Here is a 25589-nt window from a genome sequence, read left to right as displayed (position 1 = left end):
AGATAGCTATGAGAAAGTAGAAAAAAATCTGAAAAAATGTTTCATTGTTCTGAAGTTCAAGCACACAACAAGTTTTGGTTGATTTCTTTTAACCTTTACAATAAATTTCAGTTGCACGTTCATACAAATTCTCTAAAAGATGCTAAGTTTTCACTTTTACAATGAAAGGCCAAGATTTAAAAGATTTAGTGGCTCAAAATTGATGCTCCAATTTGGAGTTAAACTTGGTGGCATGCACAATTTCTAAGACATTCGTCTCTATCCTTGTTGTAGTTTCCTCAACAAGTTTTCCTTAATATAAAAAAGTAACTTTTTCAACGTTATGTCCATGTTTAATATTGGTAATTGTTAAGTTTGTGCCCTAGTTCAGTAATCAGATTTGTAACATTTAATTATACCCTAGTTCAGTAATCAGATTTGTAACATTTAATTATTTGTTGTCATTTAGTAAACCATAATCAAGTAAATTCAAGAATGAAACAAGAAAGCAAGAGACAAACACAAATACCCTGGGAAAACCTCCAAGGAGGAAAAACCCAACATTAAAGACCCACAGGTCAGATTATGTATTCAATCTTAATTGCACAAATACAATACTTAGCTTGCTTCTCCAGATCTGATCCCTTTTTGTATATCAGATCTGCCTTTCTAAATACTTCAAGTCTGCACCAAAATGCCTTATATCCTCTTGGACAAGTTCGCACAATCCTCTTTAGTAATTTCGCACCTTTAGTTGCAGAGCTAGTTCGCTGATTGCATGAGAAATGAAGTGATTAATTGTGTTTGCAATTTTCCTTTATTTATATGAGTCTTTAACCCATATATCCTAGGTCGGCCTTAATCCTTTTTGGCGCCAATTTACTTTATTGAGGCGTGGTGCTTTTAGTGTGGCGTGGAGGATGGGGCCGAACTTGTCTTGGGGGCACGCTACCCCTTTAAGATAGGACCCAGTCCTATATGGGTTCGGATGTTGCCTTAAGGCAATCCGAACCCATCTTACCTAGTTATAAACAACAGTAATAACTTTTTTTTTTAATTTGTTTTGAAAATTTAGCTTTTCATGAGTCCACATGGCATATGTGAGTGGTGGCAACATTATCTACAAGGAAAATTTCACTTTTCTAAACACCAGTCTTTTCTAAGAAGCCTCCTCCATGCCTAGATTATGATAGTACATCTTTCCAAAGCAATAAACTTGCTAAGAAGGTATATGCTGTACTAGAAACTTCATCAAAACCCTTTTGCACTCCTATCTCTCATATTTTCAGGACAATCAATCATTGCACAGCTGCAGCATAGCTAATTGCTTCATCAGGACCTCCATGTACAACCTCCCATTCTTCATTTTTTTTTATCATTTTGTTCATGATCTTAATTTTGTCAAAGCCCTTTCATGAAATTCCCAATCTCAGGACTTTAACAGCAGCAAGCAAGGCTTCAAATCAGGTACATGAGCAGCATTTCTAAATTCAGTCAGCTTCAGGACTTCATTTTCTTCTATATTGATGATTTCCAGCCTTACATGGGCAGACAAGCATTACTTATATAGAATATCATTTTCACTTGAGTCAATCATAAATACAAACATTACTTATCCAAAATTCACTAATGTAGCCCTATCTCTATGAACTCTAATCCATTTCTTCTATATCCTCCTTAAATGAAATGGGGATCTTTACATACTATCAAGGGAGTTTAAAATGTTGTGGCTAACCTTGTTGGCATGAATTCACTATTAGCATTAGTTGACTAAAACTGTCTTGAATTTTATCTAAAACCCTCAGTGACAGCACCAATGTGGTGAGATTCCTCAAAGTGATCGATAATGATACGACAGTGTCACTGTATCTTATGATTGTCCTTGGTGAGTAAGATAATTAGCTCTGAAGCATGTATATGACAATCTCTAAGAATGATGACAATGCAAGAGAGTGGTCCTAGTATGCATTATTGACAGGAATGCTCAGTGTGATAAGACTCTTGCAAATTTTCAAATTTCTGACTGTCAGTAGTATGGTCCTATGATGTTTTAGTGACAAGCATGGGAAGTGCATGAAGATCCAAGGGTTATGACTATCTGCCAGGTTACATGATGATTGGATTGTCAATATTTGCCAATGACAGTGCTATTGCTGATTAGACAGTCCATTATATGACTCGTCAATGTTTGCATGGCTCAAATTACAGCGTGTCCTAGTGACAGTTGTCCTTGGTCCTGATGACAGTCATGATGTTTCCTTGAAATGATTATCTTTTGAAGTGATACCCTCTTACTAGGTCTTGTCTCATTAGCTCATATGACAGCCTAACTAAGGCAGAACAATGCCAAAATGTATGTGACAGTCCTTGTATCCTTTATTACAATTCAGTACCATAACTCTTCCATCCATTTTCGTCTTCATAACAAGCCTGTCCTCAATGATTCTAACTGCTGGTGACTGTGATTACGACAGCAACAAAATTGCATGAGATGAACTAGAACAATTTTATGATAGGCTTTACCTAAGGGCAGATTCATAACATGGTTAACTGTCCAAAGTTACATAACAAGGTTTGAATGGTATGCAAAGACAGTCCAGTTGACTGGTTACATCAGTGCCCTTGGTGACCTCATAATGGCTGTGGCAGCAGGATAAAACTCCTTCCAAATCTCATGACTGTCATAATGATTCGCAACTGTCTCCCTTATGTGAGAAGATACTCTTGCCTTCAATGGTTCAAACTTGCAAACTCTTAAGACAGCATTTTATCTCACAATCCCACTCCTGTTGACTGACCTGGGATGAGGGTTTTGACCTTTAATACGTATGCTATCTGAGGTAAGAGATCTCTTAATGGTAGCAAGCAACATGTATCATAACAAACATTCTAACCCTGCCAACTATTTTAACACCTTCATGACAGTCCTTCTAACATTGATGACGGTCTTTAGATGGATTATAACAGTGATAGATAACTCCTGAGGTCCAAATGTAATGCCTCGCTAAGGAACCCAAGAGGATATGAGTAAAATATTAAAATAATACTATACCTATTCTATAATGGTCATCTTAGTTGTCGACTTAGTTGTCCTTTTCAGTTTGTTTAGTGTAACTATTGCTTCTTTTACTAGAAGGCGTAGTTAGCTTTTTAGCCTTTTATAGCATTTTAGCATTTTATAGCATTTTAGCATTTTATAGCATTTTAGCATTTTAGCTTTGTGTTGAAGTTTCAGTTTAACAGTTCATTCTTTTTTAGAACACCATCTTGTAATTCTCTTTATATATGTTGTATATTCATAAATAAATCATTTAATTATTTTTCATGGTATTAGAGCGGGTCGATGTGGTTTTTTAAAAAATAAAAAATTGGTAGCCTCTACCTAGAAATAATTTCCTGAAATTTTTGTTCGATTTTTTGTATAAAAAAAATTTGAGGCTTGTTCTTTTGAATCGCTAGGGTTTGTTTCTAGATCCCCGGATTAGTTTTTGTCGCTTAGGGTTTTTGGCAATTTTGTGTGGCTGTTGCCTCCTAGTTTATTCCACGCGATCTATAGATTTTTTTTGGGCGACCTTTTTTTGGTCTCGTGTCTAGCTTTTTGTCCAGCACACGACGAGAGTTTTGGCTTGTTTTTGAGAGTTTTGTATGTGCCAGCTATTTGTTTTTGGCCGCCATTTTGAAGGTACCAAAAAATTCGCGAAAATTATCGCGCTGGCAAAAAATATCCTGTGAACGACGCCGTGTTTTACCACTGCGACGTTTATTTGGAGCCATGTTTTTCTTCCGTGCGACCTTTTCTATCCTTTCTCAACGAATTTTCAATGGGTGTGGAAATTTTTTGGCATGTTTTTTTTGGAGGGGTATTCTTCTTGCGTTTTCGACAGGTTATTGGCAATGTTTTTAGATTGTGCACAATTTTTCACATTTTGGCGGGCACGATTTTTTTCAGTTTGTGTGGAAATTTTTTGGCAGGTTTTTTGTTTGTTTTTCATGGTATCGCCAGAAGCCCTTGTCGCATGCAACAAGAGTTTTCTCTGTGACTTGCAAAACAATGCGCGACGGGAGTTTGTTTTTTTTGCTCGGGATTGTTTGCGTGCGAAAAGGGTTTTCTAAGATCTGGGCTAGGGTTTTCCATGTTTTCTTTTTCTGTAGACGCGATTTTTCTTATCTGGTTTTTAAATATTTTTTTGTCCTCGAAAAAATTTATTTCCTGCGTTTTTAATAATTTTTTTTCCTTTAAAAATAATTAATTTCGGGTTTTTATGATTTTTCCCTAATAGAAAAAAAATTATTTTTAAGTTTTAATTTTTTTTTTGCCTTGAAAGAAATTATTTTAGTTTTTATAATTTTTTGTCTTCAAAAAAATTATTCAAGGGTTTATAATTTTTTCCCTTAAAAAATCATTTAGGGTTTTCACGATTGTTTCCTCATAAATTGTTTGTTGGGTTTTCATGTTTTTTTGCTCAAAAATTGTTTGTGGGGTTTCACAAATTTTTTCCTCAAAAATTGTTCGTAGGGTTTTATAATTTCTCCTTAAATTATTGTCTGGAATTCGCAATGTTCGTGTGGGATTTTGGTTATCTGTGTTTTACTGTTTTTTCCACAAAAACGATGATTTGTAACCTCAGATGTATTGGTTTCTTGATTTTCTCCTAAAAAATCGTGAATTCTGTTTTGGAGGGTTCCAGTTTAGGGTTTGACGATTTTTTCCACAATAATCGTGCTTTGTTGTACTCTGTTTTGGGTAGCACCTGGAGTTGTTGGGGTGAACATATGCAACTGCGATATCTTGCAGTCTGTTCTGGAGCTACTAGAGCGAACAGCGCTGAGTGCTCATCTGCAAATGTTTTTATTGTTTTTGACAAAATCGTGTTTGTTGCTCATTGGAGGGTTTGCTTATTTTTCCTCAAAATCATGATCTCAGGTTTTATGGCTCAATAATTTGCATGTGCCAGTTCTATAATTCGCGTGTGAGGATTACATCAGGTTGGATGGCTTCTGGTACTCTTGGTCATTAACATTCTGTAGATCCCGAGAGAGTCTCCCTAGCAATAGAGTGTTCTTTGCATTTGTGCATTTATGATCAAAGACCTACAGTGTCTTTTGTAGGGTATTGAGTACAATGGCCATTAGGGAAGGTATTATAATAATATTATATCTATTTTATAATGGTCATCTTAGTTGTCCTTTTTAGTTTGTTTAGTGTAACTATTGCTTCTTTTATTAGAAGACGTAGTTAACTTTTTTAAGCGTTTTAGCTTTAGTTTAACAGTTCGTTCTTTTTAGAACACCGTCTTGTGATTCTCTTTATATACGTTGTATATTCGTAAATAAATCATTCAATTATTTTTCATAAAACACACAAGGTAAACATGGAAATATTTAAAAAAAAAAGTAATTAAGTGTGAACATACACAACATAAGCAAGAATTAAGCTCAATCTCTAGATAAGGTCAATGGTCGATAAACGACTACATACAAGCGGAAGGCTTAAACATCCGAATAGCCAAAGTACAAGGGGAAAGGTTTACCAAGCCTTAGGGAAAGGTCTAAGAAGTGTTTAGGTTGACACATGACCCTACCCCAAGTCTCCAAACCCGATACGACAAACATGACTAACTTCTAGGTCCTAGGTGTCATGAATGGGCTTCGTTTAAACCTTAGTGGCACATGGATGCCCCCGACACCAACCAAACTCATGCAAATCCTATCCAAGACCCCTCTAAGGGTTCCTTGAAGTCACTACCTTCGCAACATATTCGAAATGAAGTCAAAATGATGCCCTTAGCTCTTGGAAACACCCTTGAACCAAACGGGCAAGAGAGGGCTCCCGGACTGCAATCAAGTGTCCCCATTGGACACTAGCGTGCCAGAAGGACACTAGAGTGACGCATTGGTGTCTTTGACCCACACAGTTGTCCTAGGACCGCCTTGGTGTCCCTGGGATGTTCTGGAGTCCTCTGGACTGGTGGACTTGCTTTGTCGTCCTTGAAACGCACTGGAGTCCTTCGAACTGGTGGACTTGTGTTGCCGTCACTGAGACACGTGTTTGTCCAAATCCAGAGAGCTTCCCGGTTGGGCTGTACAAAGCCTTAAACACACTAAACCTTTCGGTGAAGTCGGAACTTGAAAATGATCTCAAAATTGGGAAAAAGGTACAAAAATGGGTTAAGTTTGGGAACACTGGGTCATTGGCTAGCTCCAATGAGACAAGGTGGAGTTCGGCTAGACTCATTTCATCACTAAACCCAAGACACCCAAAACTAGAACAAACGGATTCACAATAGTCTTACACATCTAAGGACCACAATTGGAATTTGAGTTACACTCACCAGGTGGTTCTGGTTAAGCCCAGATTGGCTCAAAAGGACTCGATCTTACAAGGGACTAATCAAAGTTACATGATATCAAAAGAGGATGACTAAATCAACCTCCTAACATCTAAAGATCATAACTATATTCATTTTACGCACCAAACCAAGTGTTCGTAACATATCATCATGATCATACATCAAAAGATTACAAAAGCATGACGGGTGGTCGGTTCTAACACCGAACCACTAAGGTCTATTCTGATCCATATTCTTTCATTTTCACTACATCAATCTCCAATGGGAGTGTTCTCAATATACAATAGACCAATAATTACAAAGCTTGTATCAAATTACATTCATATAACATTTTGCAAATGAAAGGAGATGAAGAAGGCCATTTGTTGAGGAAGGTGAATAATTCCTCCAAGGTGCTCATGATCAAGTCCACCGGTCCCCAATGGTGGTTGGCAACACCACGTGACCATGTGGAACTTGTAAGACCCAACCCCACCGTGCTCGTGGAGATAGTCACAAGGCCTAAACACTCAAGCAAAGCAATCAAGAACACAATGGCTTACACTTACGTTATACATGGAGCATACATGACACCTCAAGCATACAAGAATGCAATGCATAATCGAGGATAAGGATGATACTAGGTTATGAATCCACCAAGGGTTACTACTCAATCTACACGGGGTTGGATAATAAAGACCAATAAACAAGAGTGTCATTGCATAGCTCGAAGGGATGGCTCGTGTAGAACCAAATAGTCCCTTCGTGAAGACAAGGAGACTTTATCTTGTCAGATCAACGCCCTACAGACGACCAACCCTTCCCAATACGTTTGTAGCCATTACAAGCACTCATGGCACGCAAGGGGCATCCAATTATCTTTTTAGTGTTTTACCCCATTGTTTAATTATGTTATCACTTATTAATCCAACTCTTAATGAGTTACCCTGGCGGCCACTTTGGGCTCTGGTCCTCATTGAGAGCCACTCTTTTATTGACTCTAACTACCCACACCCAAGCTCATCTCATTTCATAATGAGGAACAATGCATGCCAATGCCAAGACCAACGAATTCAACACCAAGATCCATAAAATAATGCATTTCCAACATATAAAGGACAATTACTCGAATAGTCACAATGGCATGAAAATGGATCCCGATTGATCCCACAATAAAATTTTCTTATATAATGCAAGAACTCCACATAATAATAACAAAATTTAAGCATCAAATTTACATTTTATGAAAAAGATCAAAAGGCCTAATAACCAGTCTTGGAGGTCATCCACCATTGATGGACCTCCAAGAACTCAAATTTTCAAACTTGCCTAATTGAAATTTCCTTAAAACCTGTTAATCTACACATGAACAAAATCACATTTCTCAAATAAAATTAACATTCCGGGCATACACAAAAAATTGGACAGTGTTTCTTTTTTATAAAAAACACGGTTTGCAAATTTCAACTCAACAAATTAAAAAATTAATGAAAAGGCAAAATTCTAAATATGGAATGAATCTAAATTCCATTGCAATCTTCCAACAACAAGAATCAAACAAAAGAGTCAAGATTAGAGGGAGAAATCAATAAAACTTACCTTCAAGTTTGAGGAATTTCAAAATGAAAAAAGGAAGAGCGAATACTCCAAGAGGGCACACAAAATCCAGAGAGCACAAAAGGATGATCAACACCAAATTTTCAAGCTCCTACCCACAAAATTGCAAGCAACCAATGTCCCCAAATCAAAACATTCAAATTTTACCAAGAGCTTTTTTGTTAAAAAATTTTCAGAAAAGGAGGAAGAGCAAAAAGGAACTCTATTTCCAAATATAACTCACTTTTTGGAGAGAAAATAAGAAATAATCAAATTAAATCAAAATTATTAAATCTCTTAAAACTCCCCAAAACTCCCAAAAGATAATACACTAAAATCTCATTGGATTAAATACCCATAAGGCATAATTCACACTCAAATATAAAAATACCACTATATCATTAAATATCATTTATATATGCACATTATAACAGTGGTAATTAACGACTTAGTGACCATGCGCAAACAATCTTTACTGGTCTTTCACAATGATGCATAAGGGTAACCGAACCTTACCAGAACAGTAACCGGAGGTGTGATCATATAACATATGCGAAAAATCGTTAAACTTAGGAATGATGGTTGGGTTAAGTGACATTTTTTTGGCCAATGTGCTATCTCCTGTAACCACCATCGGGGACATAAGCATGCTTAGACTTGTGAAGCCAGATGGAGTCGATGCTTGGTACTTGCATCAACCAAAACATGTAAACACCTGTGCATACATATACATATACATATACATATACATATACATATACATATACATATAATACATTGCAATCAAAAGCGTAAATAGACATTCCCCAATCAGGGTCACAATAATAATCATGGTCAGCAGCATCATATCTTACTGAATCAACATATCGTCGACAATATACCATCAAGTAATCACATAACGTCCATATAACTAAAATATCCTCATAATATATCTCGACATCATCATATTGATATAACATCATGTCACATCATTGAAGAGTCATCATGCATATACGATCCTCACCGAACCACCAATATAACCTACCATCCACATCCACAGTGATATCATATGAACAAAAGAATATAGCTGTAATAAGGATGCACCTCATGGGTGCCGATACAAAAGAATGATATGTGCACAGCCATGATAAAACATATAGAGTCAATCTCTGATCAAAATAAGGAACTGACAGAATGCAAACATGGGAGGCATTACACCAAACAACCATTTGGACACTCAATCCCATAAACAGAATAAAGTGCACTAGTCTTTCTCATAAAATCATAAGATCTCAACAGGAAAATAGAAACACAGGTTGCTTTGATATTGAAATAACACCAAAATTATCTCCTGTTCGTGAAACCATTTCATACCCCAAAACATAGATGACAAACAATAGAGGATCTGAATAATAGGATCACACCTGACAGCAATTTAAGGTCCAATATCCAAACCCTTCATTTTTTTCACCATTTCTCCCTATAGATTACCTTTGATTTAATATGAATGAGTGGATTCATCATTAATTTTAGGCTTTGCAGTTAACTGGAAAACAGTAAAATCAACTGGGAAATGACCACATAGATGCAAAACCTGAAATCAGAAGTTTCCGTACAAAAGAGACCAGCAAATAATCATCCTAGGCAACTAAAATGGCTTTCCCGAACTCTTAAATTAACTCTACACATGTGAACACAGTTTGATAAACACTAACAGCTGTTAGGAAGGGCCAGAAAAACTTTGTGAAAGCTGTTCCTCTTACGACAGCTAAGGGTGGGTTTTGGCTTCAACATGGCTTTCCAAATATTAAGCTGAATGGTAATGTGAAAATAGAATAAAGTTGCCCTATTTGGCACCAAACTTATTTTGAATGGTTACCCTATATATATACATTGAGAGTCACCTTCACATCACTCCTTTAACAAATGAGAAAAGGCTATTCCTAAGGAACCTTTGTTGCTTTTTCCTCTTGGAATTATGTTTCTTTGCCTTGGTTTTGTCTTATATTTTGAATGACGCTTCTTTTATTTCACGTTTTTATGTGTAGGAAATATTAAATTCACAGTTGGAGTGCACAAGACAAATTGTACGATGATCTTGACATAAGTCCATCATATCAAATAATGATATTTCTTCATATGAACATAGAAACTGAAGATTAATTTCTTATTTCGGTCCTCTTGGAATTATATTTCTGTGCTATGGTTTTTTCTTATCTTTTGTATGACTGTTCTGGTATTTGACATTGTTATATGTAGCATATGGTAAATTCAGGTTTGGGGTGCATAAGGCATATTGTATGCTAATATATACATGAGTTCGTTTTTCTTTATATGGATATTGGAACTGAAGCCTAATTTCTGGCTTACAAAATATTTTATTTTCTTTCTGCTAGCTGGATTTACTGTGTTCAATATGAGATACGTCTCTTCACTCTTGATGTTTAAGCTTTTAACTTGTCCTTTCTTAATGTTTCAGGCTGGAAATATTTTGGTTGACAATAGTGGTGCAGTTAAGTTAGGGGATTTTGGTGTCTCTGCTTGCATGTTTGATACTGGTGATAGACAAAGATCCAGGAATACTTTTGTGGGAACCCCATGCTGGTGCATGTTTCTAGATCTAAACTTTCTGTATTGAAATTCTCAATTATAAGTTTTGGTTTTCTGCATGGTGTTAAAATTTAATGTGGAAACTACTAAATTTGTTTTACTATTGGCTTTATCATTAATACATTATACAGGATGGCACCTGAGATTATGGAGCAAATCCATGGTTATGATTTCAAGTGAACATCTCACTCCCTTTTCTATGTCATTTCTTGTTAGTGCTTCATCATGATGATGAATCTTATTACAGATTTTTTTCTAAATATCGTACCTTGAATGGATTTCATGTAGAGCCGATATATGGTCATTTGGAATAACAGCTTTGGAGCTTGCCCATGGTCATGCTCCATTTTCCAAGTACCCTCCAATGAAGGTAGAAACTACTTCCATTTTTCCTACTGGATAATTGGGATTATTGCTTGTGATTAATGCTATTGTTTGTGCAATAGGTTCTGCTTATGACATTGCAGAATGCACCTCCAGGCCTGGACTATGAAAGGGATAGAAGATTTTCAAAAGTATGATGTTGAGTTGGAATATTATTCATGATTTTGTCTATTATACATCTTGTTCATAACTAATGATTTTCTATGGCCACCCTTTCAAGCGAGTAATAGCTCTCATATCATTGTTGTTACAGGCTTTCAAGGAAATGATAGCTTCTTGCTTAGTAAAGGATCCAACAAAGCGACCGTCTGCAGAAAAGCTTTCAAAACTCTCCTTCTTCAAACATGCACGATCTAATGAGTACTTAGCTCGGACTATACTCGATGGTCTACCTCCACTAGGTGATCGCATTAGGGTGTTGAAGGTTAGCTTAAAACACATAACTCTGTAAATACAGAAATGGTTTTCTGAGTTCATTGACTTGTATTTGTTTTATACACTTTTTCTTATGAGCCTTGGAACATCCCAAATTAATGACATTGATGCTTTTGCTTCAGGAAAAAGAATTAGATAGACTCGCACAAAAGAAAATGCCTTATGAAGAGAAAGAAGAGATATCACAGGTATGTTTGTGTGTAATGGCTCCTTTTCTTGAGTCACCTGATGTGTTTTTTAAAACTTATTTTGGAAAATAGAAAAGCTTACTCAACCATTTTTTACATACTTATTTTTAGTTTATTATTTCTAACATGCTTCATATCTTGGTAGTTTGTCTAATGATTGGAATGCAAATACAAAGACCAAATTAGTTAATATGCTCTAGTGCATAACGTTTTTTATTGACACTTGTCCACTTTAAATTGGGGCACCCAATATTTATATAATTGTAATAATTTTGTCCAATTACAATGATTTTCCAAGTTCTTTGTGTCTTAATCCTTTGCATTATGCTGCGTGCATAGTTTGCTTTCTAATTTTAAAATTATAAAATTATCAATTATTTATTGTTTATTATAGTGTCACAATAACTCCTCATGGCATGAGTGAAGATGAGGTTGAGGTTAAAAGTGAAAGTGAATCCGATTATGCACCCATGGCTGAGGCTGAGAGGGGTGACCATGATGGTGAAACTCAAACCACCAGTTCTATGGTGAGTGTAGCTGCATTAATGAATTGCCCCTCTGGAATACTGACAGATTTTGGTAAGGGTCCCTTTGATCCTATGCCTCCTTTGGAACAATTTGCAACAAAATTACAGAGTAGGCTTGGGACATCTAGGAGCACAAGTTTGTGGAATTGCCAGTTTTGTAGTCTTGAATTTCAGGGCAGCATTACTAGAGTGAACACCCACCTCCTTATCCGAGGAAAAGGTGTAGAAGCATGTGAGGTGTTGGGGACAAACTTGAAATTCAGGGCCGAGATATTTAGGATATGGCATGCCAGTGGTGAAGACAATGTAGTTGCACCTACATTTGCTTCTTTGTCTCATAGGCCAAGGGCTTATCAAAGCCAGCCACACAGTTCTACTTCTATTTTGTAGAGGCAAGCTGCACATATGCCATCGTCTTCTACTTTGGGGGCCCATGTAGCAAAGGCCAAGGGGAAATGCAAGTTGACAAGTGATGCTCCTAACCCACTAGTTGAATTATTCAATGTTTAGATGAAGGATGATGCAAATGATGCCACTGGCAAATTCTTCTTTGTCAATGACAGTTCATTCCATGTGGCTCAATCTCATTATAAGGAGGCGATGGTGATGGTAGCAAGGACAAGACCATCATATGTACCACCATGGGAGACAAAATTGAGGACCACATCTTGGATAAGAACTATTCCAAGGTAAATGTGTTAATGGGGAAAATTAAGGAATGTTGGGTGGCAAATGGATGTAGTATAGTCACGGATTGTTGGATATCGTAAAGTCATGGATTGTTGGATATCGTAAGTGTTATTTGTAATAAGGTGTCTCCACGATAATTTGTAGATTTTCAAATGAATCTTTTGGTCATAGCTAGGGCTTCTTACTTGCCACATTTACTAATTGAGTGTAATATTGGATTTGATGAATGTGACAATTTAAATGCATTGCAAGTCTTGTAATGGTCTCTTTCATACTACACATGAATCTTTGCAGTTCGATAATGGATTACAATGCATGTTTTGTCTTGTGATATCGCATGTTTGATTTATGTAAGTGCATTGCTCATAATTCTTTGGTGATTTTAGCTTGTTTTTCTTGCAATAAATTGTGACTCAGTTACCTAATGTATAGGCACCTGTCCTGAAACTATGATTCAGTCATATGCTTAATTTGAACAAATCTTTAAACAGCAGATTAGCAAGTAGTAGGTAGGTTTCTGTGCAATTCAGGACTCGTTATTGTTGGGGAAGATTTGAAGAAAACTTTGAAAGTTTTAACCCTACAAAAGTAATGTTTTGCATATATTTTATCAGCTATATGAGAGGTCTTGCAGAGCTAGTGAGTCTTTGACCTAGTGACAATAATAGGGGCCAAGCATAAATGGGTATAGTCATTGTTACAGTCATGCTACATTTTTTGTTGGTTCAACAACCTATTAAGGACACATCTAGGAATAACCTCTCGAGTCTAAGTTGAGCTTGAAGTGCAGGAGAGATGTGATGTCCCCCTCCTTCGGTTCCATATTTTCTGGTCGGCTTAATTGAATTTTAAATGAAGGTGCAGATCAATACTAACATATCTTTATTTAATCCAGTTGATACTAGATCTGAAACATATGAACTTCTGTTTATGATTTATAAACCTGCTGAATAGTTTCTATTGATTGGCAGTCATGATTATTATAATAGCAGTCATCTCATACACAAATCTAAACTTCTGGATTCTGCAGAATGTAGATCTGAATTAACCAACAGTTCACAAGAGTAACCTTTCAATCTAAATATTATTACATAGATATCTTTTATTGATTTACATAAAATGGTTCACATACAGTCCGTGAGGTTTGAAATCTCCTCAAAACAATGCATCTGTCGTTGGAAGTTGAGATTGTTGTTAGGGGACTGTACTGGTGGCAGGGGTGACTAATTAGTAATTTGGCATATAGCCAGACCTGTGTGGGGCTGGCCTAACCTGTAGCAAGCTTCTGTGAGGGTGGCTGAGTGGTATGAGTGTTAATTACACAGATCTCTTGAGAATGAGGTACAGTCAACCAATATGCAGTAACCTTGGCTGATCAGACCCCAAATCTTAGGCACAGCTCCATAATTTGTCCCGGAGTGTCATTAGGACTCCTCTTCTCTTTGGCGCTTAGGGTAGAAGTAGATTTGATAACCATCCAAGAAACCTAACAATGGTGACCTAGGGTGTTTGCTCTTCCTAACTTGTCCAGATCTGCATTTGTCCCATGAACCTCCAAGATGACTCTTTGCAAGAGGTAGGGTTTCAGTCGTGACCTCAATCTGTCCTGCTTAAGGGGTTTTGTTGTTGAAGTTGAACTGTTCAATTGGAAAGAAATCAACAAAATCTTGAGGTGCTCCAAAAAGAGCACCCAAGGTGATAGAAATACCTTCCTTCATATATGACCCATTGGACCTATTTTGGTGTCTAGAATTTGAATTATTTTATTTTATTAGTTTGCTATTATTTATCATATGTATTATATATTTAGTTATTTGTTTTTTATCAATTAATATTTATTTTATATGATATAATTTAATTGCTAGTGTTTAAAAATACTATTTTTAATTAAAAGTGGTAGAGTCATTGGCAGGAGAAAGGGGACATGCCAAGAGGTTATCCACTCTTGTTAATTGGCCTTCATAAATGGACTGAAGAATGGAGGCTGATACGGAAATGACCATTTATGAAGATCCCTTTCATTAATAAAATTAAAAAATCTCTAAATTGAATATGTAACAAAAATCATATAATCTGTTCTGTAGGACTGAAAAACTCTGTAAAATGCAAATTTGTGGACAGTGGAGAAAGTAAATTTAATCTCCAATCTTTTAAATGGAAGCTTCAACCGCAAATTAAAATATTTTAGCTGTGTTGGTACCTGTGGCTAGAAACTCCTGAAACTTGCTTTTAGATCTCTTCTAAACAATGTTGCAATAGTGAAAAAAATGCTGACTAGTTGGTAGAATGAGAAAATTCTAATATTAGATTAATTTAAAAATGATAGAATTTAGAACTGTCTTTTAAGATAGACAAGGGATACAAAATGTTCTAAAAAATCAAATTTTTTCTCTTGGATGATGCTGGAGATTTATTTGCAAAATTTATAGCTTTCTTTTTTTAGGGATGTCTTCTGAAAACAATAGGGAGTTCTGGAGACTCTCAACTGTTTCCAACCTTTCTTCAAGTGTTTTGAGAGGCACTTCCCAGTTGCACTTGTTTAAGGGATAACAAATGTTATATACAAGTGGGGTTTAAAAAAAGTCCATCTACGGTATGAGTTTTCAGAATCGCCTCTACTCTTTTCCTGTATCCATACCACTTCTTGATGATATCCAGGGTCAGTTTCTCCTTGGATAAGTCCCTTGGGAAACTTATAATGAAAACAGGAAAAACCTAACCTAAACTAACCCAACTTGTTTCTACCCTTGTTCCGCGAACCCTCTTGTACCTGGACCACAATTTTTTTTGCATTTCTGATACTCCTTTGTGGTAAATTAGATTTTTAATTTGTTGTTCATGTGGAGATCATTCATTGCTATTTCACTCTATTCCGTTGATAGTTTATCTGCACTCTTCAAGTTTTTTCATGTTCTATCACTGTATTGTACTGATTTCATATGTATTCTAATTTTGTTGTGCTCTATTTGTGTTCCAGTTATAGTTGAAGCATATCATATATATGTTTCAAGTTTCATATTATCCAATGATTCCAATCCAAATATTGCATACCAAAGTTTTACCAATGAGAATTCTGCGGAAAATGGTTTTTTTGATTGGATAATATGTATAAAGGTGTTTATTCATTCACAAATGCAAATATGAGCATGAAGTGCAACTGGATTAGAGCTAGCATAAATATATATGAAAATTATGATTTGCTAAATTGTCATCTCATTTTATGAATTTAGAATGAGTACAAGCGAGGAATTAGTGCCTGGAACTTCGATCTAGAGGACTTAAAAGCTCAAGCTGCTCTGGTATGGAATATTTAATACTCCTGACAATTAAGTGGGGAGTCCAGTGAAGTAATGCATGTTTGCTTTCATTGTATATATATTTGTTTTCGTTGTATATATATACAATGAAAGCAAAAGTGCATTACTTCATCTATATATTGATAAGATACATTTTGTGCCTTTCTTATTTATGCCCATATCTTGGTGTAACTCTGTTGCCTTTTACATAGATTAAAGATGATGAGGAACTTTCTGCCATAAAATATGAAGCGGAGCTTCAAATGCCAACAAAGGCAAATAAGGACCGAATTGATAAACCATCATATATTCAATCTCCTGTGCCACCTGTTACACAAAAAGATGAGACTTCTGAAAAGGTAAGGGGCCTTGTTTACCAAAACAAAAACGGTAATAGCTTTGAAATAGAAGGCTACAAGCAATACTTTTAAGGAAGGGTGTTTCTTCCCCTAGACACTTGATAATTAGGTTATGAATGTGTAAAGATTATCGTTTTGTTTATTGAAATTGATAGAAAATGAGAATCTGGAGGCCACAAAACTTTTTTATAACACCAATGAGTTTACAGGATGGAGACCATGTGATGCGCTTTCAGCCAGGGTCTTTGACATCTAATTTGCCACTTCGGTGTCTAAATGGTCTCAAGTATGGAATTTGTTTTTGAGCTATCATTTTGTCTTTTTATTTCATTTTGAGGATAATAAGAGCACAATGGTTCCATTTTTTTAGCAAGTTTTGTGGAAACCAAATGAGTTAGTAATCTTTGTCAATAGTGGGTTTTTTGAATTTACTCTGGACAAATAATATCCACATACGGTTTGTTTGTTGATGTTATAACTACTTTATAATTTGATTTATATTCATTTTTAATTGGATTTGTAGCCATTATTTGAAGGCTACATTTTGGATCAAAGGTTATAAGTGAAATTGGATTTAAATTTAGAGATCTTAATGTTTCTGAGCTTCAATAGAGTAATGATGATTTATATTCATTTTTAATTAGATTTTTAGCCATTATTTAAGGGCTACTTTTTCGATCTTAATGGTTATTATTTAAGGGCGACATTTTTAGCCATTATTTTGGATCAAAGGTTATAAGTGAATTTGGATTTAAAATTAGAGATCTTAATGGTTCTGACATTCAATAGAGTCATGACTAGTTTACAAAGTACAACTGAAATTACATATTTTTCTCAACGTAAATATTGCAGAGGGCAATTTGATATCTTTGATGACGATCAGTGTGACAGCCCAACATGGAAAGAATGCCAATATACCAAGTCTGAATCTGGTAGAACACAGGACATACAAATCCAGAAAGGTAACATTGAGAAGTTTAAGAATGATGATAGGAAGTTGAAGCTGCTTGAGGATGGAAACTCTGCCTCAACACAAGGCCGCAAAGTATTGAGTGGGCCGCTTGTACCAGAGCATGTGCATGCATCTTACAAATTACGAGTTGGAGATGTTAACAGGCAAGATTCAATAATTTTTGTTTTTGGGTAGCTTTTCACTAAAATAGTAACATTTTCTTGGTATTTAAGTGTTGGAGAGTGAATCTAAACTTCAAATACAGACTTTCTACTAACCTGTTGAATGAATTCCTGGTATTTATCAGAATGTAAACAGTATTTGTCATCTCTTTATTACTGAATTATTTGTTTATGCCAGCCTAGCCTCACAATATCCTTTTTATTAAACAGCATTTGGGAACATTGAATGTAAGAGGAATTGTAATGTATGGATTGTGTTGTGTTGTGAGGTACCACCACTCTCCTTAGTCCTTATTAGTGGGCCCTCCACACTCCTTATCAAACTCTAGATCTTCCATATAACTAATTCATAGCACCATTTGCAACCATATTGGTTGGTGTATCCTTGGACGAGTCACATTTTGAGATAGAAATTGGTTGACAGGTAGAGGCCAATATTGATGGTGATAGCCCAGATAAAGCTCAACTATAGGATGTTTAATTGTATATTTGCATATCTATAATAATACTGCTATGCCTCTTGTTGGACATTTTGTCATTATATAGTTCAAATTTTCAACGAAAACAATGAAATTTTAATTGCTTCTATACTTGAATCAATGACCATTGAGCTTGAATCTCGAATTTGATGCATTGTGTTTATGTCTAAATTTGATTCCTAATGTCATGTACAACTAAACATGTAAAATTTTACATATACATGCTTGCAGACACATAATCATTTTTCTTATATTATAGGATGTTTCTAGGAAGGGGATGGGGAGCATGCTTCAAGGATAGCAGTCAAAGATGCTAGTTTTTGGGGATGACAAGTGACCAATATACCAGTTTTTGGGGATAGCCTAAAAGTGGTCTAGGGATGAGGACTGCCAAAAATAAACTTAGACTAGAGCATGGAATATGGGATTTTTTTTTTCTATATCATGATTTGAAGCAAGATAGTTTGCATGCTCTACCAGTATGCCCTAAGCTGAGTTTGCTAAACTCTAACTCATAGGATAACATCAAAAAGTTGAACTTTTGTAAATTGTTGCAATTTATCTTTGGAAATGCATCCAAAGACACTAATGCATTGAAAATGAAATGTAAACATGTCCTTGTTAAAGCTACATTTGACAAGTTAGAATTAAGAGATGGACCTATAGTTTGATATGGGTTTAAAGCAGAGATTAGAAAATCGCCACAAACTCGCCAAACTCGGCGAGTCTGAGCCCGAGACATGCTCGCTGAGTCTCTGGAGCTTGGACTCAGGCTCGGCCGAGTTTGGTGAGCAAACTCGCCAGACTCGCCGAGCTGGCGAGTTTGGCATAAACTCGCCAAACTCGGCAAGTCCAGTGCCTGAAACTTGGCTACTAGCCGGGTTAAGTAAAATGACAAAACAAAAACATTTTAAAAAGTTTTTTTAAAAATGAATGGTCTCGTCTTTCTTCACTACAACCTCCCCCTGAGAATGAGAAAAATTAGGGTTATAACATGTCAGCCAATAGAAAAATAACACCCGACGCCTTTATTAAATAATAAGTTTTTTTGGCGCAAGGGGCGATGCCCCTTGACCCCACCTTGGGGGCGCTACCCCCAAACCCCCATCGAAAAATATGGGGGGAAATGCGTCGATAGAAGTAGGGAAAATTTAACCTCCGAGTCTGACACTGATTGGATCGACCAGGTAGATATAGAGGTTGAGACTGTAGCCATGGCAGAGGAGGAGCGGAGAGCACGAGCACAAACAGGAGATTCAGAGGCAGATAGTGACATGGATGTTCCTGATGTTGGTGAGCATGGCGTGGTGTCACGGGGAGCGGCTATGGCTGTCGAATCATCCAGGACCTACCTTAGACGCCTTCGTAGGGGGGCGGGGCTGAAGGGTGCAGCCGTGCAGGCTCCTCTGAGCCATAGGCTTGTAGTTGTATTTACCTTTGGTATTTGTATGAAACATTTGATGATGATCATATGATGACATGGATTTTTTATTCCATGATTTTTGTAATATTGTATACATTTGACAATATTTATATATCTATGTTTGTTATTTCCTTTGGCTACAATTTGCGTTTATGCTTATGTGATTGATGTATACTTGTGTATGTAATCAAATGAGCCGAGTTTGATGATGTTATTGTGTCTTTAAGGTGTATTCAATAAAGGGTGCTTGAAACAAGTTTTAAATCTTTAAAAATCTCTAAATTTCTTGAGTTTTTCACTTTTCCGAGTCCAGCTGAGTGTGAATCTGAGTCCGATTCGGCCTTGTCGAGTCCGAGTCCCGTTTCTTTGGTTTAAAGCCACTCATAAAACTTAAAGTTTAAAATCTTGAGCTAAAAGACCATCTATAATGGATCCAATCATGGTGGTGTGTACAGTCTATAAAAGGTTAAAAACATGCAAAGTATACATCATATGTCTAGCATGAGACTCTCTCCTAAAGCTAGAGGAAAATATAATATAGCTATTTTACGGACATTCAAAATTGAAGTCATGGCACAACTATTTTTGTGGGCCTTTTGACCTTGGATACCCCTTGATGAGCTTTATCTCTCATAGTAATTGACTATGGCTCAGATGACGACTCCATTTTAGATGTAGATAGGGACAATCAATGACATTTCCTTCTTGTCTTCATTGACACATTCATTTGGGGCTCTTGGTTGCTCTTCATTGCTATTTATTAGCAGCATGGTGTTTTAGTTGTCATATGTACTTCTATTGTTTTGATGCTATGGCTCTCTCTTCCTAGAAATTTCTATTGTTAATTGCTATAACCTCTAGTCCCATTGACATACGTTGGTTTTTTGTGGACTTTAGTATAATTTCTATCTTTATTTGTCTTCTTTTTGTCTTGGATCTCAAGAGGATATTGTTTAAATGGGATGAACTGCTACATGCATTCAGGCAAAACTTTCACATACATTTGGGCAAAACCTTGATGACAACAAGGTGAACCATTGTGGCTCTCTAGTTATTAGTACTTTACTATTGCAAACAATTTTTTCTTTGTGCATAATGTTGTTTGTTTTTTGCTCTGTTTCATTAGCTTCCTATTGTTGTTTCTGCACCCAAAGATGTTTGGATCACTTTAGATTATAGAATCATCTACAACCTCTATAGGCCCTTGTATCAATCTCCCAATTTTTGTTCGTTTGCAAATTTGTCATATCAGGAGTGTAGAGAGAAGCGCTCCACAGGGAGGTCTCACCCCCCAAAACCTTGCATTTTCGAGATGGGGATGTCTCCAGGATATGGTGACTTCAAGGAAACATCCCCCTATTGCACCACCACTAGCGTTGTCGTCTTAGGGATGTTGTTAGGACGCCAAGACGTTTGAATCACTTCTAGGAGTCTCCCAGTTGTCTCGGGGACACCTAGGCATCTCTTGTGGCTAGACAATCAAAAACAAGTTAAAAAAAACAAAACTTTGTTGGATCAGTATGCCTAATGCCAAACCGTGATGGCTTTTGGGCCCCCACCCAAACCCTACATACTATAAACACCCTCTTATGTTCATTTCAACTCACAAAAATATATCAACAAGAAGTTGCAAGTGTGAGTGTGAGTGTGAGCTGTAAGTGTAAGAGGGTTGAGGAATAAGAAGAGGAGTGATGCCAAGTTGCAAGGACTTTTCAAGCAAGAGATAGTATTCCATGACCAATTTTTTGAAGTCTTTTTATTAGTTTCATGATTTATGTTGATAGGATCCATAGACATGGCTGTATATTTTCTATGTTGATAGAATCTATAGACATGATTGTATGTTATCATTTATGCTTTGAAAATCCATAGAAATGGCTGCATATTGTCATCAACATTGAAAACAATATACTAAGTTGCAAATTTCAATTTTAAATTTAAATATAATAGTTATTGGATTAGTCTTGAATTTTGTTTTTGCAAAAAAAAAATGATTATACAAAAAGAAGCTGTCATATTTTAATTTCTTTTATAAGTATTACAATTTACTTTTATTAGTTTATAATAATTATATGTTCAAATTTTTCATTTTGTCAAAACTAGGATTATAACTTTTGTGTATCCTTTGCTTCTGTGCTTCATGCTACTTGAAGTAAGAAAAACAAAAGTGAAATCCTTGTTTGGCAAAAATTAAGAACAAAGATTTTTATTTGTGTCCCTTTGCTTCTGCACTTCATGCGACCTAAAGTAGGAAAAACAAAATTAGAATCCGTGTCTTAATCCTTTGCATCATGCATGGTCTGAATTTTAATTTTAAAATGAAAAATTTACAAATTTTATATCATTTTTTGCATCGTCACTGTGAGTTCTCATGGCATGAGTGAGGATGAGGTTGCACTTGAGCCTCAAGAAGTTGAAGATGATGCTCAAATTGAATCTGATTATGCACCTGACCATCATGAAAATGTAGCAGCAATGATTGTGAAACCCATGCCGCTTGTTCCATTGCTAGTGCAACTATGAATTGCACGTCTGAAGTATTGGCAAAATTTGCTAAGGGTCCCTTTGTAATATCCCTTGCAGTAAATTGACTGAAGATGCAAGGAATATTTGCTACCAATGACTGTCCAACTGCGTGTTATGCGGTTTATATGTTTGTGTGTTATGCTGATTTGCTGCCTCAGAATTTTCAGACTTGTGTAGAGGTTATGAATCACATTTTTCTCATGATTAAACAACTTCAAATAACTTCTAATTGATAGGGTAATTGCCAATGATGCATATACAACTAATTTATAGTGTTCCACTCCAAATTAGACACACAATCATGCACCTACAGCTAGCTGTCATTATATTGAACAGTTGGCATGCAACTTCAGACAATTCATGTAATTAAAATGCAATCTTGTCCTTCCTTTCTTATTCAAGATGATGATCAATAGGACCTTACAATAACAATGCTAATGACCAAAATGAAAAATAAATTGATGTATTCAACAATATACGAGCGTATATATAGAGATTACAAGACGACGTTCTAAATTAAGAACAAGTCGTTTAAAGTGAACTACTAAAAAGCTAAACGCTAAATAAAGCTTAAAAGCTAATTAACTAAAAAGAAAAAGCTAAACGCTAAATAAAGCTTAAAAGCTGATTAACTAAAAAGCTAAATGACCATTAAACAAGGAACTAAATATAGGTGACTAAAATATAATTAAATATTCTAATATCCTCCCTTAAGGGTCATTCTATCTACTAACTACCCTACAAAAGACACTGCAGGTCTTTTGATCACAAATGAAAAGAACACTCTGCTGGAGTGGAGACCCTTCCTGGATCTGAAAAGTGTTAATGACCAAGAATACCAAAAGCCATCCAAGCTAATGTAACCTTCACACGCGAATTAGAGATCTGGCACACACGAATTACTGAAGCCTGAAACAATGATTTTGAGGAAAAAATTAGCAAACCCTTTTGCAGAAGAGTACCAACTCCAAAACTGACTGCAAGATACCACGGTTGTAGATGTTCGCCTTGGCAGGTGCGACCTAATCTAACTGCAACAAAGCACGATTTTGAGGAAAAACCCGTCAAACTCTGAAATAGGAACCCTCGAAAAGAGAATTTACGATTTTGAGGAGAAAATCGAAAAACCAAGAAATCTGAGGCTACAAATCATCGTTTTTGTGGAAAAAAAGGTAAAACCCAGATAATTAAAATCTTACGCAAATATCACGGATTACAGATGAGATAATTGTTAAGGGAAAATTATAAACCCTGCGAACAATTTGAGGAAAAAATCGTGAAAACCCTCCCATGATTTTTTGTGGAAAAAATCAGAAAACCGACAAACAATTTTTCAGGAAAAAATCGTGAAAACCTTGGGACTTGTAAGACGAGGTCTGGCCTAAATCAATCTGATCAAGGTAACGATATTCAGATATCGTGAACATGCACTGTTTCCAAGTGTTGTGGTAGCTGTTGAACTTCTGACTGTGTTCCAACATGATGTTGGTCAAAGATGCTATCACGAAAATGGAGGTTGAACGAGGTCAACCTAGTGAAAGCATGAGACAGAAGAATCTGATTAAAAAATCAGAATAGAAGCAGCTGCACAAAAAAAATTGAAACCTTGGAGGAGAATTCTGGCACGAATTCCAAGGTGCAAATTTCTGCAAACTTAAAACAGCATAAATGGTGCCCAAAAAAAAACAGCAAAAAAATCCCAACGTCCACAAAAATAGCAGAAATTGTGAACTGTTTTTAAATTCCAAGGCAAATTTGCTGGCACAAAATTCGAGGTGCAGAAAACGAGGCACCTAGAAAAATCTGAAACCAACCCAAAAAATCTCTCGAAAAAACCCACCAAGAATCTGAAAACAGAATGCAGATCCGGCGGCTCAAAAATCGAGGCACGGAAAACGATGCATCCAGAAAAATCTGATGACGACCCAGTTGAGCTCTCGAAAAACCCACCAAGAAACTGCAACCAAAATAAAATTTCGATTTGAACAGAAGGGTCAAAACCCTAGTCGAAAATTGCAGAAACCCTAGGAAGATTTTCAACCTGCAAAAAAAACTGCCCAGGAAGAGAAAAAAAATCTGTTTTTTTTTTTTTTTTAAAAACAGTTTAAAAAAAAAATCTCTTAAATAAAAAACTTCGAAAAATTTTAATAAATTTTTTTTTCGAAATTTTTAATTTCCATGCTTTGATACCATGAAAAATAAATTGAATGAATGATTCAATAATTGGATAATGTATTCAACAATATACGAGCGTATATATAGAGATTACAAGACGACGTTCTAAATTAAGAGCAAGTCGTTTAAAGTGAACTACTAAAAAGCTAAACGCTAAATAAAGCTTAAAAGCTAATTAACTCAAAAGAAAAAGCTAAATGCTAAATAAAGCTTAAAAGCTGATTAACTAAAAAGCTAAATGACCATTAAACAAGGAACTAAATATAGGTGACTAAAATATAATTAAATATTCTAATACAAAACTCAACCCACTCATTACTCAGTAATTCTGAAGACTCCTGACTGTCAGGATTATTACAACTATCTGAGAAGAGGACATAGAATGTTGACAAAGAACCTGAGAATAAATCGCCTTCCTTGATAGCTGAAGAAGCAATCAATATCCAAGTGGTTGAGCCATCTCCATCACCAAACCGAAGAGTTCTCCAAATTCGCCCCTGCTGCTAATGGAGGTCTAATAAATTAATGTTCGCCTTCACCCCTCAAGGGAGGTCTAATAAATGAATAGCTAGTTCGGATCATATTTTAATGTTGCCTTATGGCAATTAAAATATTATCATATTGTAATAAGGTTAAGCGTCTTCATGTCTAATAGGGCTGGGCCCAAAATGAAACGTGTTATAACTTGCAAGTTATGTAGGCCCCAAATTGGGCGCCAAAAGGGCAAAACTAAAATATGTTAAAATAGCGGCAATTAGGTTAAAGACGACTTGGAAAACTTGAACATGAATCTTGTATATAAACAAGATTCATTTTACACTTCAAATATGTCGCATCTTTTTCATCAAGTGCTGTTAGCCTTATGCAAAATTCAGTCAGCGAACTCCAAGGAAAGAAGAGATCTAAGTCTTCATTCTGCTGCAAGTCTATCCGATCATTGAGCGAATCCATTGGACAACTTGCTGGGCAAGGTGATGTCCTATACTTCGGCAATCTCCTTCTCCAAGTGGTGTCGATATTCTGCTCTCTGAAGATATACCACAATTGCATATACTTGGTTTAGTCTGCCCTAGATTGGCACTACAATCAGATAAGTAATCTGATTCATGTAATCTGCTTATAAATAAAGGAACTGATCTGAATCTTTGATGTTGGGTTTTTCCTCCAAAAGGGAGGTTTTCCCGTGGTACTCGTGTCTTGTGTTGTGTACTTTATTTGTTATTTCTGCTTATTCTCAGTCTGATTATAATTTAAATAACTAGATTAACATCTGATTGCCTAAAATCAACAGTATGAACAAAATCGTGGGTTTGGGAATGGTGAAACCCAATGTGGATCAGACCTGCAAATCGATCAGCTCCCACCTAATTTCACTTCCAACGATCTTCAAATAAAGTCGCCCTCTTCAGTAAGAATCGATGCATTTGGGATGTCCAATATAATAATCTGAAAACACCATGAAAATGTAGTAATCCCAATA

At 36.0% G+C, this 25589-nt stretch overlaps 1 protein-coding gene across 4 annotated transcripts in view; it reads left to right on the top strand.

Moving 5' to 3' along the window:
• LOC131062986 (serine/threonine-protein kinase BLUS1) overlaps positions 1-25589 on the top strand; it is a 133000-nt gene that overhangs the window by 31655 nt on the left and 75756 nt on the right. For all 4 annotated transcript variants that reach the window (XR_009371592.1, XR_009371591.1, XM_059216767.1 and 1 more), the window contains exons 6-15: positions 10363-10487; positions 10625-10669; positions 10782-10863; positions 10940-11008; positions 11131-11301; positions 11435-11500; positions 15948-16016; positions 16226-16372; positions 16582-16658; positions 17225-17488. Coding sequence is in view for 2 of the 4 variants with exons in the window: in XM_059216767.1 (XP_059072750.1) it covers positions 10363-10487; positions 10625-10669; positions 10782-10863; positions 10940-11008; positions 11131-11301; positions 11435-11500; positions 15948-16016; positions 16226-16372; positions 16582-16658; positions 17225-17488 (1115 nt within the window). In the remaining 2 variants the exon portion in view is untranslated. The remainder of the gene's footprint in view (positions 1-10362; positions 10488-10624; positions 10670-10781; positions 10864-10939; positions 11009-11130; positions 11302-11434; positions 11501-15947; positions 16017-16225; positions 16373-16581; positions 16659-17224; positions 17489-25589) is intronic.

The sequence above is a fragment of the Cryptomeria japonica genome, chromosome 2 (genome assembly GCF_030272615.1).
Source record: "Cryptomeria japonica chromosome 2, Sugi_1.0, whole genome shotgun sequence".
In the NCBI taxonomy this organism is placed as follows: domain Eukaryota; kingdom Viridiplantae; phylum Streptophyta; class Pinopsida; order Cupressales; family Cupressaceae; genus Cryptomeria; species Cryptomeria japonica.
This window is presented reverse-complemented; position numbering and strand designations above follow the sequence as displayed.